The 18,036-nt window shown below is 36.7% G+C and overlaps 1 protein-coding gene across 1 annotated transcript in view; it reads left to right on the top strand.

The window, feature by feature from the left end:
• Positions 1 to 17,532, top strand: part of LOC149069933 (uncharacterized) — a 37,595-nt gene extending 20,063 nt beyond the window's left edge. Inside the window, exon 2 of the mRNA XM_089249648.1 lies at positions 12,320 to 17,532. Within this exon, the coding sequence (XP_089105774.1) occupies positions 12,330 to 17,435 (5,106 nt within the window). The 5' untranslated portion in view covers positions 12,320 to 12,329 and the 3' untranslated portion in view covers positions 17,436 to 17,532. The remainder of the gene's footprint in view (positions 1 to 12,319) is intronic.
• The last annotated feature ends 504 nt before the right edge of the window (positions 17,533 to 18,036 follow it).

The raw sequence follows: 18,036 nt of genomic DNA, 5'->3' as shown, positions 1-18,036 counted from the left end.
TTAAATTAGTTATTTCTAGTTTGTCCTTCATGGTATGTCAATTTAAATCAATTGTTTTTTTTAAAAAAAAAACCATTAATATCAGGAAACGTAAAAGAGAGTCGAATATAAAATTATTGGTAAGGGTGGGTGATATTAACAATGTTTTATTTGGTAATTAGAAGAAGCTATTATTATTAAAGTTATGATTATTTGGGTTATTCAAACTCTGTTTGCAGAAAAAGCTGTCTTTAATGGCAGAAAATGAACAAAAAGCAAATGAAAGACAAAAAGCAATGATTTCTTGTACTGACAATATTTATGAGGCTCAAAATTTTATCACTTTTATCAATTTCTTCATCTTTTTTCCTGATTGCAAAGGTTTATTGTAGCCATATGAAACATATATTTTTTTAACTTGGAACAAGGCTATCACATTTATTGCCTATACGTCTAATACATATCATTCAAATTTATCGCCAGCAGCTTCTATACAAAGAGGTTAACTGAAAGTTAGGATATTTGACTTGGAAAAACTGGCATTTGGGACCCCATGAAAGCAATCAAAGGTGTTTGATTTGTAAGCAAATATATGCTGTTTACATTTTGGAAATAAAATTGTGAGTGACCCAGGCAAATATCCCCTTTGTTAACTCGGAAGTCAGGCCTGGCCAGTACTGTAAATTAGGGTTTTTGGGGCTCTTTGCCTTAATTTAAATTGTGGTTATTTGACATGAATAACACATTGATATACTCTGAATATTCATTTAAAACCCAAAAAATGTATAAGCATACAGGGTGTCCCATAAGTTCATTAATAGTTGAAAAATTCATAAAAATTGAACGCATGGATATATCAGATTGTGGTTTGCCAAAAAAATTATTTTCACGAAGGGTGATTTTTTTTTTTTGGTACCTTAAACCGGGATGACTTGGTGATTGACATGACTTAGGTACATATTCTAATTTGTTACATTAGATGACGCCATAGCCACTGTAAATGAAATTACAGTGCTTGGTGGTTATATCTTACAGCCTTGATAGAAGTTTGCTTTGGTAAGTATACTTATTGTTTTAACTGTGGATGATAATTAAATCAGTTTTTTAAATGCTTATAAGTATACTTAAAGCATTTAAAAGGTTGTTTATTAGTGAAATTTGTAATATTTGGAGCGTGACTTGAGAGAGAGGACAATATTTTATATTCATTACAGGCACACATAGTTATACAGATGTCAGAACAGGAAATGTTGGGCTTCAGGCTCTATAAAAATTACACAAAAGTTTCCTCACACTGTGTGAAAATTTTGCAGAAGATCAGATTAATTTTAAAATTAATTTAAGAGATTAACTCCAAAACAAACATTTTCGACTAGGCACATTAATATTGTAGACACAAAAGAAGAATAATTCCCTGCATAGGCTCTGGAACCTGAAGGCTGAGGTTTGAGCACCCCATCCAATAATCAATGAATATACAATGCAATGTACCACTTCTCCCCTTCTGCATAAGGTGCTTTAATCCCATACATAGGCCTATAGAACAACTGGCAACTTTCAGCCCCCCACCTCAATGTTTTTTTTCATGTCAGCGCTTCTGATTCCCTGCATTTATATTTGTAATAGAAACAAAATTTATATATTTATACTTTTTTATGTGTCCCTAATTAATACTGGTTGTGTGAAATGGAAACATACTCTTAGAAAAGTGATATCAAGGCAATCAAAGTCACCTTTTTGGTGGAGTGACGGATACACTACTCTATTACTTTGTACTCAATTGGTACTTTTTATATTTACACTTTGTGTGAAGCACCCAGAGTGTTCGATGCTCCGGTCCGATATTGTGCTCGTGAGTGCTTAATCATTGTTGTCCGTATTAAATACCTTATCCAAATCCCATTCAAGGATTAGTCATTCTGATTCCTCATTCATTTGTATGTCAAACTTGTCGTAAGAAGTGCTGTTCTTTTGATGAGGGGGTACAGTCAGTACTCACGACTAGAAAAGGTTGAAGACTTCTTGTGTAGAGTGATGATGAAACTTTCAAGTACCAAGTTAATTCATTGTGTACTAAATAATTTTTTGAAAAGGTTATTTTTTTGTTTTTGTTTTTAGGCTTCAATTAGAATTATAATGACCTACCAAAAAATTTACACAACAATTATTTCATTTTTTTTCATAATGTGGTGAAAGGGTTAAATATGCCAACAATAGTTAAAGCCATCATCGCTTTTCCATCTAAGGTGGAGGTACCAACCTATCAACTTAGCCAGAGTAGCGCAATGGTTAAGATGCTCGTCTTCCACTGTGAAGGTTACTGCCAAGGTCTGCAGGTTCGAATCCAGGCGTGAAACGTTAGAAACGAGTTCTTTGCCCATGGAACCTGAGGTGACCACCCATAGACTGTGTCTTTATTTCCTACCCAACTCTTCTGGTTGGAAATTCGCTAGAGTGGCGTGGTGCCAAGATGCTTGTCTACCACCGTGAAGGTTGTTGTCACGGTCTCAGGTTCAAACTCGAGGGAGGATATGGATATAAGATATTTTCCCTAACCAGCTTGAGGCGACCATGGATAGACAGCACCTTCATTTCCAAACAATCTCATTAATGGCAGTAAATTGCTATATAGCGATATGGCTAAAGTTGGTGTGTGATGAGTCTCCTATTAACTTACATACTTTTTCAAAAGTCATACTACCATACTGAATTCATCAGTCTCATTATTCATCATATATAAGCAAGTGTTTCTAAAAAAATTTTACAAGAACACTTTGAATGTGATGCTCTCGAATTACAGTTTTTGAGCTCATCTGTTGAGATTAAAAAAAAAAACTCACCACTAAAAATTCTGAAATTTTGCAGAAGTGCTTATACATGTCTTGGTAAAATGAAACTCGAACTTCAACATCTGATCATTTATTAGAATTTTATGAATTTTTAAATTTTAAAAAATGTCTAAATTTCAAAAATCTGAATTCAACATTTTTGAAAAATATTCCCCTATGGGTTAATTTCTAAATCTGAGGTTAATTTTATTAACACACATGGTGAGTAAACATTTTTCAGAATTTTTGGGGCAGTCTTTTTTTTTTTTTTTTTAAGCTCACGGGGATGAGCTGACATCTGAGAAAATCAATAATAATAATCTCATAAACATTTGAAAAGTTCAAAACACACTAGAGGAAAAAAACTGGTTTTTGCTTTCTCGATTTCCTGTTAAGGTTAGTAGAATATTAATATCTTCATAAACGCCAAGTTATACGTTTCGAGTATGTTCAGTGAATTTGGCAGGATTATGAAATGACGTCATCAATTTTTAAAGGATTTTAACTAAATTATTAACTCATTAATATTTAACTTGTCAAATAAAAAAAACTCTTTTCCATTAGTTTTAATTATTGGATGGTCAATAGTTGCCACCCTATATATATCCTCCAAGGAAGGAATAATTTACTTGCTTTCATTGCTTAGAGGTAGAGCATTTGTCCAGCACAGCGGAAACCAGAGTTAAGAGTTCTCGTGAGAGCAGAGATGAATTTTTTCTTTCCTAAACATCAATATCTTCAGGGAAGACTCTATCTCACCTACCCCTGGGTGCTAAGTCCCGTGAGCCACTCACCCATCTCAAAAGAAGAGCACCCTTACGGCAAGAAGAATAACCCTAACGATGACCCTGATTAGAGACTAAGGGTTCTTTAGCCTAGGGAACTCTAGGATAATAGTATATATACAGAATAAAAACCAAAATGTGCTTGACCACATGTCCTGCTTTTAAACAAACTTTTTTTTTTCTTTTTCAGAGTTATTTTGCAGTTCTCAATGATGCCAGATAACCTTTTCCACATCACAGCTCTCATTGATGAGCATTATATTAACCCCCTCCCCTTATTTGGGGTTGAAGTTTACAATTAATCTCTAATCTCCAACATAATGGAATTGAACTTTATTAAGTCCAAAACACCTACTCCAAGGTTCCCAGGGCAGATAACTAGGGGGATTGACAAAAGGGGTCTGGGCCAGAGGTCTTCAACCCTTTTCCAGTCGCGAGCGCCGCCTGTACCCATCATCAAAAGAAGAGCACCCTTATGGTAAGTTTAACATATGAATGCATGAAATGGCAATGATCTCAAAATGCTTGAATGCAATTCCTCCAAGGTGTTTGATTGGAACGTTTATCACACAAGTTCTCGCGAGCACGAAATTGGACACGAGCATCCAGCACTCTGGGCACTTCAAGAAACGCCGGGTTGAAGACGCCTGGCCTTAGACTAGTGAGAACCCAAATTCTTTGTTTGGCTTTATCTGACCACTTCTGAAAAATTACTGGATAAGGGTACCAAAATACACTTGCCTCCCCCCCTCTCCCTCCCTTGAGGTGTGCTCCTCCAATAGGATGTTCCCTGTGCATAAACTACGGGAGTGAGAGAGGTTTCTGGTGCTCCAGGCTATATGCAAGAGAGAACTCTAATTCTTTCTTTATCTGACTGCTCCTGGAGCACAAACATGCGAACCTGCCGTTTGTGATTGAACCAATTCTTATTTCTGGTATTATGGCCCCAGACTGTCTGCTCCCCAAAGTTTTCTCAACATCTTTATTGTCAAGGTATGACACACACAAAATAGTGACAGTGCTGGTATTTTGTGAATTTTCACAGTGCCGTCTTAATGCAATGGCCCACCCGGTTACGGCCCAGGGGCCTCACGAAATGAGATCTGGTTGAAATTTTCGAGAATTTACCAGGTAGGGCCTCGCAAAAATTACTTGGCCTGAGGGCCCCATGATGGTCTTTAGATGGCCCTGAATTTTTGTTGTTCAAAATTTATGTCTAAATCAATGTTTCTCAATGTGGGCAATATCGACCCCTGAGGGTGATGGAAAAATCCAGGGGGTGGTAGAAGCTTAGGGTTTAGTATAGGATCCTATGGGTTGACTTGATTCGGGGGGGGGGGGGGGGTGATGAGAAGAAAAAATTTCTGATGAAGGGGAATTTTGCGTATATACCAAACGGGACCCAACTTAAATGACAGACTACTTTAAAAGTTCGTCAGAGCTGGGCAAATGCCTGAAATGGGCAAAAAACTGTCAGGAAGCAATGGTTCCTAAGCCTCCTAACAATCACTTTTGGAATGTTTACTTTGGTTACCTTGGTTCCTTAGCAATGCATTTCATACATGCGTATGCCTTTACGATGGATTTTTTTTACGACATTTTTATTTTATTTTAGACCTACTGCTATCTTGATGCATGGGCTCACCAGGCACAGACTGAGGGCCTCATCCACAGCTCCCACAAGGGCGGGGCTGACAGGGCTCCAGTCCTGGGACCAGGGACAATTCTGATAATTTTTTATTTTTCACTCTATAAATGAACTATAAAGGGGGCCCCCCGTGAAAACTCTGGTTTGAAGGCCTGCCAGAGGCTCCATCCTGGCCCCCCGCTCTAGGTACTATGGTTAGTACTATGGCAGGCAGATGCATATTAACCCATATGATGACACTAAGCACTCAAGTGATTTTGGTTAATTACCTCACTTTAGTCAAAATAATTATGATTTTGGGAAACCTCATGTACCATATGACAAAAAAAAAAAATTGAAAAAAATAAGTATTTTTCTATTTTTAAAAAATTTATTTCTGTTCATGGTCAGGGAAAAAAAATTCAGATAGAAAATCGGAATAAAATTTCTGAAAATTTCATTTTTGAAAAATCATAAAAAAATCGAGTTTTGTAGCCCAGGTCGATAAGATACTCACCTGAAGCAGTATCTTATCTAAACGGATGTTTAGAGGTGTTGTGAGTTCCATACCCGGTTTGTCCTTGTCAGAAACTTTCCTGACACGGGTACAACAGAAACAGCGATATGACCGTAGAAAAATATTGTTCCGCATGGAGTGCCCCATCAAGGGATTAGCGCACAACCTCTCAATGAGTATAAAAAAAAAGGCTGCCATTCAGATTTGGCAATAAATTGCAGGTCCCGGTCTAATTAGCCCTCATGTGCATAAAATGACAGTGGTGCGACAAAAATGATCAAATGATCATAAAAAAAATCAAATTTCATTGTAAACAAATTTTAAAAAATACTATGACACTCATTACACCTTTTAGTTCCCAAAAATGTTAATTTTATACTAAAATTTAAATTAAAAGTATTTGAAATTTTTTTTTTGAATGGAGTGTTGCACAAACATAAAAATACAAAAAAAGAGTAAACGCTCCGTTACTCTTACAATGCTCGTTACAATCCGTTACAATGCTCGGTGCTTCGGATCCCCCATGCCCTTCCTTAGTTATGGCCCTGGTCAACCTTTCAACTAAGATTTTCAACTCTACAATCAAATGCACTTAATGTGCATATCTTGACGATTGGTCTACTCATAGTGTAGGTTGGTAATGTGATCATCCCTCGTTTGATCCTGCAAATTTTTCACGACCTTGATGTAGGGTAGGTTTGATAAAATTTACATTCATTCTCTTTCCATTCTTCATTCATTCAATTTTATTTCCAATGTAGTCATCAATTTCTGTGCACACGTCTAGAGATCGGCAGTCATTACTCTGGAAGTGTTTAGGCTCTGTCTCTCACTGGCCTGCGGGTGCAATCAAATTATTATTTTTTCTCTTAATCGTCTGTCTTCAATGTTTTAGCCATTTTCTAAAAAAGGCTGGGCGGGCCATGGCAAAAAACTCAGAGGGCCAAATGTGGCCCACGGGCTATACATTGAAGACACCCATGTTAATGTGTCAAATGAGCAATGCTTTATAATGTTATCAATGTGAAAAGTGCCTGATAGTCCTCTAAGTAGTTCAAAAAAAGAGTAAAGAGGTTGCAAATGTGAACGTCCTTGGGGACTGCAACAGCAGTTTTTTGAGATTTCCCAACACTTTCCCCTTTTGGCATTTGCGGCGTTTGCCACTTTCACCCTTCATTTGCTACACAATCATCTTCCTTATGCTAGACACGATTCGATTCTCTTCAGCCACTTTTTTCACAATTTCATTCTTTCACCATTCTATCGCCCACCAGAGCCAACTTTGGGAAACACTGTTCTAGACAAAGCAACATACAGTCGATGCTCGATATAATGACCCAACATTATAACGAGCATTAAGTGAGCATTTCATTACAATGACCAGTAGGATAAGTCCCAAATGTTTTTATATAACAACTATATGTTTTACTCTTAATAAAATGACGTAACGTTTTTTTTCGACTGGACAAATGAAGTCGTTATATCAAGCGCTGACTGTATTATGTTGTTTAAATGATGTCACTCTTAGACTCTAGCACGTTGAGGGATTTTTAAATTTAATCTTGGCTTCTATTGGTTTCAAAATATTATATTCAATTTTTTATGGGTGACCTATTTTATATACAGTAGACTGTCAGTAACTCGATGCCCTAAAAGATAGATAACCATGTCAACTTAAGCGGATGTCAAGTTAGCGGGGGTTTCACTCTAAATTTTTGTTTGATCGTTTTTGTGCATGTAATTATATATATTCAAACAATTCCATTAAATAAAACGGCAAATTCTCATTAATTTTAATTTGGGGTTGTTTCAAAATAGAATCAAAACATATAAAAAAAAATTTACCTCATGAAAAATAATCAAGTATATTTGTTTGCTTTTTTTTACCCGAAGAGAAAACAAAAAGTCTTCTACTCTATTCTATTACATTTTATCCAGCGATTGTTCAACTTTTTTGTTGAGTGCGTAGGAATCGACGTATCACATCTACAGCTTTTACTGCATCATGGCGAGATGGTGCAGATACAGTCAAATCCTGTTTTAATGGATACTGTTATAGCAAAAACCTCGCTTTAACGAACACTTTTCTAATCCCCAGATAAGTTTACATAGGAATAATGCAAAAACCTGGGATTTATTTATAACAAAATTTCGTTATAATGAAGTTATTATTATAACGAAGTTACTCTTTATTATTCTCCGGTCTCTTGAAGTTCGTTATAGTGGGATTTGACTGTACTTCTTCATCTGAACTTTTTGTGTGTGTGAGAGTATTTCTTCGGAGCATGAAGCACTTGCTCTTTGGTTGATTGATTCTAGAATATCGTTGTCTTCTAAAAGTCCTGAAGTTACAAGATCAGCATCAATGTTCACTAATTCATCCTCAATACAATCACCTGAAGAGTTTATGCTTTCCCCACACGTAATCTGAGAGAAATCTTAAGAGAAATTTCGTTTTCCAAAGACTCAGAACAAAAACAAACATGACGGAAGCAGTTCCGAATCATGGCACTCGTGACTGACTTCCATGCAGAATCAATCATTTACAACACCATCTAAAACAGAAATTTTTGCGTCCATTCCAACATTCACAAATTTTTATGGTCTGTAATTTTCTGTAAAAAGTTTTCATACTTACAATAATTCCTTGATCTAGTTTGACTTAAGTGGAGTTAAGCCAAACATGTATCGAGTTAGAGAGTTTTCCTTACATTTAAATTAGTATTGTGCCAACCAAGGGAATAATTATACATTGTATAATTATTACAATGAATGTTGAGTTATCCAAATAGTCGAGTTATCCACGTGTCGAGTTATCGAGATTCTAGTGTATGTATATATATATTTTTTTTATGTTTATATTTTTTAATATGTTTAAATGAGTAGAATCAATAACTTTTTCAAACTTTTCTAAGACGTTACCTTGGAACCTGTTCCTTGTGAGTATTTAAATGAGAATTATATATATATATATACAGGGTGATTATAAAAAAACTATCCCGACATATGGGCCCCTAACTATCATACCATTCACAGAAACTGAATGAAATTTTGGCATAAGGTATTTTGAGGTATGCGCTCAAGAATGATATGGAAAACAACAGTGTCACTCTTAACAGTTACGGTTACAGTGAGAAAATTTCGAAAATATCAAATGGCAACACCAAGTTTTTTGTATTGGAATGCGATCTCCATACTGAAAAACACTAAATAGCGTTGGAATGGCACCTGTAGCACGAAAATCCCCGGAGCTAGGCAAGGAAAAAGTAAAAAGGACTTTGCAGTGCACCAGAGCATTAATGTTCGTTTCATTCGTCACACCGTTTCTTCGGCTGAGATCCCAGCCTGATTAGTCCTCCCCAAGGTCATGTGGAAAATTAGTGAAACACAATAAAATGCTTTATTTTAGGCTGCTTCTCTGTCCTTATTGGTTGTCCTCACTTTTAGCCTATCTACCGCCGTTGATTTTCATGCTACAGTTGCCGTTCGAACGCTATTTAGGGTTTTTCACAATGGAGATCATATTCCAATACAAAAAACTTGGGTGTTGTCATTTGATATTTTCGAAATTTTCTCACTGTAACCGTAACTGTTAAGAGTGACACTGTTGTTTTCCATATCATTCTTGAGCGCATACCTCAAAATACCTTATGCCAAAATTTCATTCAGTTTCTGTGAATGGTATGATAGTTAGGGGCCCATATGTCAGGATAGTTTTTTTATAATCACCCCGTATATATATATATATATAGATTATTATGTAATTATTATATCAGTGGCAGCTCGTAACAGGAAATTTGGGAGGGGGGCAAATTCATTTTATTATGATAGATGGCAGGGCCTGATTTACATGGATAAGTATAGCATTTGCCTAAGGCTTCGTGATTTTGGAGGCCCTAAAATTTAAACAATGTATTATTATTCACTGACAAACATTTTGACCATCTTATGTTCGTAATTAGTTTTTAATTGCATGGGGGGGGGGCTGTTGATTTCTGGAGCCCCTCACATCAAAATCAGGTCCTGGGCATATATGTAAAAGTATTGGAAGTATTGGAAAATCTTGGTCCCTATATATATATATATATATTTATTTATTTATTTCTATAGCTATTATAGGGATGGTGGCAAAGATATATATATGTTACTGCCAAAGCCTGAAGCTGGCCACTTCACGAACTGGCTGCCCCAGGTGATCTGGCCAGTGTCCAAAATTTGGGCACTAATATGGTTCACTAAGATATCAATATTCAGATTCATTTGATTAGGGTTGCCATAGCTAACCATAATAATTGTACGATTTGTGCAGTAAACCTAACTAATATTTTTCAATGTTGAAAATAATTTAGCTTCAGCAGTTGCATCATTCATTGTGAATTGTGAAAATTGACACTTCTCTCAGTATTATATTCTAATTCAAAAAAATAGATCAGCATCATTATCTGTGGGTGTTTTTTTTTTCGAGCATAAAATAGAGAATATCACTTTGAAATCCCTGCTTGCATTAACACACAGTAAGAGGGTGATATAGTCTTTCTCAGGATTTTACGTAATTTTAGAAATTCCCCAGTGGAATGTTTATGAAGGGCATGTATGGTTGAGTAGTAAATACAGTCAAACCTCGTTAATGAGTCACTCTTGGGAGAGTAAAAATATGACTTAGTAAGCGGAGTGACTCGTTAAACTAAGTAAGCCATAGCTGTGACAATTCCTGCCTGAGGACAATTAGAACTTCCAAAAAGTGACTCTGTAAGCGGAGTGACACAATGATGAGGTTTGACTGTAGTAGTAGTCTTTCTTGGACCACAAAGAGTAGGCAGTGCTTCAAACACGACACAGTAAAAGTTATCAGCTAATTACTATCAAGAATGCCTATTGTATCAACTATAAGTTTGGTAATAAAAAAAAAATCAATTGTCTAAAAATTTCGGATAATTTCTGTGCTCAGATGGCAAAATGCTATTAGTCACTTTTGAAATTGGCAAATTTGTAAATAATATTATGCCAATGTGCGATACTGTGGCTTTTTGATTTATTACAATTTGCATCCATTGTTTCCTCTTTCTATTCATTGTTTCATCCTTCTCCTGAAAGAGAAAGATGAAATTTTATCACCTAAAATTTTAACAAACGGGACTCCGAAGTGCGAATAACCCGATTTTTTTGGAAAAAGTAACTTATAACATTTTGCCATCTCTGTGCACAGATTTATTTCTTCAATTAAAAAACAAGATATAATTTCTTTAGCTTTGAAGAAAAGAGTGGCAGTTAAGCTTGAGCTGGCCCTGGTTACCTATTACTCAACCACTATTCTATCCAATTCAACAGAAATAACAGAATGATAAGTATGTCCGAAAAATGTCCTGTTTACAAGTACGATGTTCATACATCCCATTTAGTCAAACATATAATGGTAATGGACGTAATATATGGTAACTGGGTATTAGTAAAATGGTAGAACTGTGTTTTTTTCTGACATAATTGGTTGTGCCGAAATTGTGCCCCCACCATTTCTGCTTTTTTGCTAAAGGAATTTTTTATCTAGCCTAAACCCTGGTTCTGTTCCTTCCAAAAGTTATAATAATAACTGAATAATAACATCATCTGTGATTCAAATAAGCAGTGTCTACTGTATTAGTAATAACCTCTAGGCTAGATCAATATATTTTTCAATTCGACAACTTCATCAGTGACAACAATATGAAGGGTTTATATACCACTAGAAACAGCTTAAATGTTCAATTTTGTTATAATAATGCTAACACATTTATTAATGGGGCTTTTTTGAATAGATGTCATCATCACCATCACTCTGACGGACAAACACTGGATGATCCCCATAGAGATCAACTGTCATTTTAACACAGAAATGCGGAAATTTAGTGAGGTTTTCCGCCACATCAATAATTTTGAAAATTGAATTGAATTTTTGATTTTCAAAATATTGAGTTCGCTTAGACATACAAAGCCCAAGAAATTAAATATAAAATAATTAGCCAGACCTACTTTTGAGTTAGATAAGCATGCAATAACATTGGTTTTAACTTTCTATTTATATCTTCTGAAGCACGAAAATGAAAATTAATGTTTCCGTATTATCGTTTAATATCCAGCTACATCTCTCAATTCATATAGTTTAGGATGTTGTAAAATTAATTATGGGACCATAAAGTACATTGAAGAAATTCCGCTGCTTTAATTAAGCATTTTTTGAAACTAAAACAAGCAGAGATCAACAACTTGAAGTGTAAGAAAATTTCCGAAATATCTAGCGCCCATCAAAAAATAAAAAAAAGATTCATTTTTTTTTGTTTCTTTAATCTAGATTTGTTTTTTTAATGCATCGTGCAGGAAGTCTCCATATTAGTCACCTTGGATACGGTTTGTATGTCCCTCAAAGAAAGAGGGAAATATCACAGGATCCAAAAAGCCTCATAGAGTTTGCAGTATAATGATCATCTTCTTTGCCCTCATTAGTTTGGTAAATAGAGGGTTTATTGTGTGTGTTGTTTTGGAATTTATCATATCAGCTATCTAAAATATATTATGCATATTCAGTATATGTATTCCTATGTCTTTGCAGAGACAAAACCATGGCGAAAAGACGTCGTCGTGGGAAGGCGTCTGGAAAAAATAATGATGGGGATTCGAAGAATGCTACTGCTGCTTCTGAAGAAAATGACAATTCTCTTATGTTCGAAACAGAAGGATTAGAAGTTGATAATTCATATAAGGAGGTATACAGTCTTCTTATGGAAAATAGTGCTGAACAAGAAAACCTACCCATTCAAATAAAGGAAGAGCCAATAGACAGCTTTGCACATGCAATAGCTGTTGATTCAACACCTAGTTTCACACAAGCAGTAGCTGTTGATTCAGCACCTAGTTTCACACAAGCAGTAGCTGTTGATTCAGCACCTAGCTTTATACGTGCAGCAGCTAGTTTCACAAAAGCAGTAGCTGTTAATTCAACACCTAGTTCCACAAAAGCGGTAGCTGTTGATTCAACACCTATTTTCACAAAAGCAGAAGCTGTTGATTCAACACCTAGTTTCACAAAAGCAGAAGCTGTTAATTCAACCCCTAGCTTCACACATGCAGTGGCTGTTGATTCAACACCTAGTTTCACAAAAGCCGAAGCTGTTAATTCAACCCCTAGCTTCACACGGGCAGTGGCGGTTGATTCAATGCCTGGTTCCACACAAGCAGTAACTGTTAATTCAACATCTAGCGTCACACGTGCTGTGGCTGTTGATTCAACACCTAACTTCACACGTGCAGTGGCTGTTGATTCAACACCTAGCTTCACACATGCAGTGGCTGTTGATTCAACACTTTCTCTTGACAAACATCGTACCATGGAACCACTCATACCAGCATCTGCTATTAAAAAGGAACCAGACGAGAGTTCAAAAAAATCAACCACAGTTAAGGGATGCTCAAGTGAAGTGCTTAACGGTAACACTGACAGTGCTGAAAGTATTCCTTTCTTTGAATCCCTTACAAATAGTGCTGGAAGCGAAGCTATGGAAAGCACAACCATTTCTAGTCAGTTGTGTTCCGCAAAAACAGTTATCAACACTAATGATCTTTCCAAAGATGTGGCTGTGAAAAGTGAACCGCTTTCCCCTGCAGATGAAGTGATCATTGAGCGAACTGAAAAGGTTTTTGAACTAATAGACATCGCCGATGACGATGATGAAGAAGAAACTCCACCACCTATCAAACAGCCACAAAGTAGTAAAATCATGGCGCCTAAAGTCAAGCAAGAACCTCCATCGAATCAAGAGGAATCTACAGTTAGTGAGAACATAACGCTAAATGACTTTTCACATGTTAGAATCAAAGAAGAACCACCTGAAAAAGGATTGATCAGTACTGCTGCTCAGCTTGAGCAGAATCTGTCTTCACATACAAATCAACACCACGTGGATTATACAGAAAAACTGGATGAAGTCCAAAATAACATTCAGAGCTTCAACTTTGTTGATTCATTGAAAATTATTGGGCAGAAATGGGAAGCATTACAATTTGTGCAATCTGTTAATATTTGCGATTCTGAGCAGCCATGCATTGAAGAGCTCGATTATTTCCTTGATATCACTGATAGATTTACTTTTGAAAAAAAGGACAAAAACTGGATAGATCATGCAAAATTTGTTAAAAAAGAGTTGGATGAAGAAATAGAAACATCTTTGAAGCTATCTAAAATATCTATGAATTCCTTACCGAGAATGAAGAGACTGAAACTTACATTTCTGAAATTTTTTAATCTCCCACATTCTGTTGAAGATGTGGAAGATGAGCTGGTAATGGATTCAGATTGTAACACAGCAAAAAATAATGAACTTGATCGCTTTTGTAACTTATCAGCTGATGTGTGGACTAACATCATGAAAGGTGTGAATCATTCAAATTCTGCAGCAGCTGAAACTTCTTTAGCAACTTCAAGATCACTGCAAGTACCGCTGGAACACTCTGCTAAACAGTCTTCTGCTACCTTCAGTCTTCTTCAAGAGGTTCCACCTGTGTTAAATATCTCAAATACTGTAGAAAGCTCTAGCAGTTTTTCTACAGCTGTGCAAGGACCCGATACAGCATTTGCTCTTCCTGAGTTGTGTCCTGCAACTGTTGGAAGTGCTTATCAATCCCTTAATTTATCGACAGATATGTTGCGCAGCATCATAGAAATTACAAAATCTTTGCCTCCCGATGATTCTTCAGCATCCTCTGAAATGCAGGAGACTCTAACCTCAAATAATGCAGAAACGAAGCAAACAAATAAAGCTGTGTGTAAAGATAATGAAAAGTTAGATGTAGTGGTGCCCTCTGAAGAAAATGACAACACAGAAAACACAGTTGGTGATCAATCAGAAAATGTTACAGGCGAATTTGATTTGGATGATGAAGATAGCATGGATACTATTGTGAATTCACCAGGCCATGACTCAAGTATGGCAATTGTTTCTGACTGCACAGATGAAGAAGAGACAACTGCAGAGGTAAATAATAGAAAACGTCCACCCAGTCCTAAAGAAAGTCCATCAAAGAAGAAGAAGAGCAAATTCGAAGAGGTGATTAGGAGAGCAGAAGAAAGAAAAAAATTGCCTAAGCAAACACCAAGAACAACATTGAAAGATCCCAAACTAGATTCTTTGCGCAAGAAGCTGGAACAGAAAAAAGTTAAAACTGTTTCAGTTATACAGCCTTTGCCCATGGAAAATATCGAAGCTAAAAATTCAAAAAATAAATCTGCGAAAAAGCAATCAAAAAACAAGCTTTCAAAGTCTGCGTCAGAAGAGAAACAAAATTCTGATGATGAAAAGTCTGTGAGCAAACCACCCAAGCAAACTTCTACAGAAGAATTTAATAGAGATCCAAGGCTGAATAAAAGACCGAGGATAGAACCTAGCACTGATTCATCAAAGGACACATCTAAGGCTTCTAAGGACACTTCTAAAGATGCTTCTTTTGAAAGATTCCATTACAGAGGAGGCTTCCTTACTGAAAACACCAAAATGCCTCAAAAGAAGAGGAAGCCATCACCGCTTGTGAACAAAGAGAAAAGGAGAAGCCTTTCTATAGGCGAACTCCATGCAGCTGCAGATGTTCCTGATATCATCAGCGAAGAGATCATGAATGAAGTTGTGGCTGGTGAGACAGAACGTTCGAAGAAAAAGTTAAACATTGACGACTACAATAAGCGAAAAAATGCACTCCAAAATTTGGCATCATCAGGTTATGCACCCCAACCTGTTCATGATCCAAGAATTACTACTCATATATCATCAAGTGCTCCAGCAGCATCTGTAGGAATTCAGCCACCACAACCAAGAGGCAATTACCATGGTCAACATTTTTATGGTGGACCAAGCCATCTGTCAACTGTGTCCAATAGCAACAGTCAACATTTCGGCACAAGTCAGCAGCTGCCAACTGTAGAGCCATCTCCTCATGCATCTATGTTTTATCAAATACCACCTGAAGGAACTCCCTCATTATTCAATTATCAGCAACCAGCATACTTGCCTCGCAAGAAAGCGCCTCTTCTATCAACTGCTCATCCACCATTGCCAAAAATGGATGCTTCTATTCCCCCACCTCCACCATCATCATCACCTGTAGCCTCACCTTCTGTATCTTTTTCTCCTCAATCAGAATATTCAACAAAAACCCATATCTCGCCAAGTTTTCAAGAAAATTTGCTTGCTGTTAAAGAACATCACATAAGTAAAGTTATTAATCTCTTACCCGAATCATTGAAGAATGCAATTGGACATCAAGTGGTTTCTGAAACGAAGGTGATGTATATCATCCTTACACATGATGTTATGTGGCTCCACGATCAGAAATTTGATGCAGAGGGTCAGCTACCTTATTGCCCAATAACAAAAGAAATAAAATGGACCTACGAAAACGAGGTGGAGTATTTTAATACGTACATGCCTTACATGATGCTAGACAACTGGGAAAAAATGCTCTTTGGTTATAGAAATAATCGCCAGAATACGGCAAACTTTTATTTTTTAAATATTAAAGATATCAATTGTACTGGTGTCTTGATTGAAATGAGATGTCACTTTGCGCAATGGAAGCAGCAATCATTTTTTATCAATGAAGGGGATATTGTGCACTTGAGACTGAAAATAAAAAGTCCTCAGCCTCACGATGATGTCAGAGTTTTTGGTTATGTTAGCAATAAGAGAAGCATTGCTGCGGATGCTGGAAAGAGAGAAAAACTGCATGAAATAAGCATTAAGGTAATATTCAAAATTGAGAATGTAGATCGAAGTTCTCCAGTGAGAATTCTTGTCATTCATAATATAAGTTCATTGAAGAAAGAAGTTGAGGCATTGAAATTTCTTGAAACCTCTCCGCTGAGAGGAGCAGTACTTTGTCCTGGTTATGAACCTCCTGAAGCAGAGAAGAAAAGAGGAGTGAAGTACTCGTGCAACCATATAGTGCAGGAACGAGTTCGGCATGTTGACAAGACTGCTTCTGCCGTATCAAAAGCAGTGCAGCAGGTCATGGGAGGACTAACTGGAGATGGTGACCGCATCACAATTGTGGACACTCCTGCTGGAACAGATGGGCTGAGTTCGATAATATCTTTGATTTTTGAAGTGAAAAAAATTCGTGGTGATGATAGGAGCACGAGAATTCTCGTGTGCACAAAGACTGTGAATCGACTTTCAGAAATCGCTTTTCGTCTTGTAGCAGAGGAAGATGATGATGATCACTGTTCTATGAACGTACGTCTCGTAATAAATATGAATCCAGAAGAGGTACACGAAGATCTCAGGAAATATACCATCAGTCACCTAATAGCAACTTACAAAAGTGTGAAGGGATACTCCACAGCGAGTGATAGTCAAACTCTAGAAAAAGAATGTTATGAGTTCATTTTCAAGTCGTGTGATGTCATACTATCCCCTGTTCTCACTTGTCATAATAAGAAAATCCATCAGACTATCGGTCCAAAAAGCAGGAAGCCCTTGACATTTTGCATCTTCGACGAAGCATACTCATGCACTGAGGTTGAAAGCATTATACCTTTGTTGTATGGCATCAGAAAATTCATTCTCTTTGGAGACCCATCTTCTGAGCCAGAAAAACTTTCACCAAAACCTAGAATGGCTTATTTCTATCGTTCCTTGGCCGAAAGAATCAAGCATGGCTTGAAAGAACAAAGCTCATAAAGTTTTTACATAAGAGTGTTGAGCCACTCTCTATATGTATATTTTCAAATTTCCTCCATTGTTATTCCTGAAATTATTGTAATCTGTTTGTTCCCCCCCCCCCCCCCCACGCACATCTATGTATGCTGCAACACACAGTCGAGCCCTGATTTAATGCCACCATTTAGTTTGCAGTGTTCTGGCTCTATATCAAATTGTGGTTTTATCTGTGCAATCTCTGTGTAGAAATTTTTTTTAATGATTATTTCTGGCCCTAAGTGGGTTGAGTGCAAGATCAGTAGGGGGGGGGGGGGTTGCTATTACAGGGTTCGACTGTATTTTGTAGGTGTTATTGATTCCTTAATGCTTGTCATTTATGTGGATTTAACATTTTCTTTAAATTTAACTGCTACTGTTTAGTATACTTGATATCTGTTTCAAACCTGTAAAAAAATCAAAGAAGGGTTTCCTATGAATATTTTAACAGAGCTGGACTGCTGATTGGTCCTAACTGATATCACTGTAGTTGTGCTTAGTTGAAACATTTTTCAGGAGCTGACTTTGGTGAATCTAGTTGTCTCAAAGTGATCAGTTACTGCATAAATTTGACTGTAGTGCTGAA

Source organism: Pholcus phalangioides, unplaced genomic scaffold, assembly GCF_987345545.1.
Source record: "Pholcus phalangioides strain wild (caught in Gottingen) unplaced genomic scaffold, Ppha-v1.0 ptg000022l_1, whole genome shotgun sequence".
Classification (NCBI taxonomy): Eukaryota; Metazoa; Arthropoda; class Arachnida; order Araneae; family Pholcidae; genus Pholcus; species Pholcus phalangioides.
The sequence above is the reverse complement of the archived record's forward strand: the minus strand, read 5'-3'. Positions and strand labels throughout refer to the sequence as shown.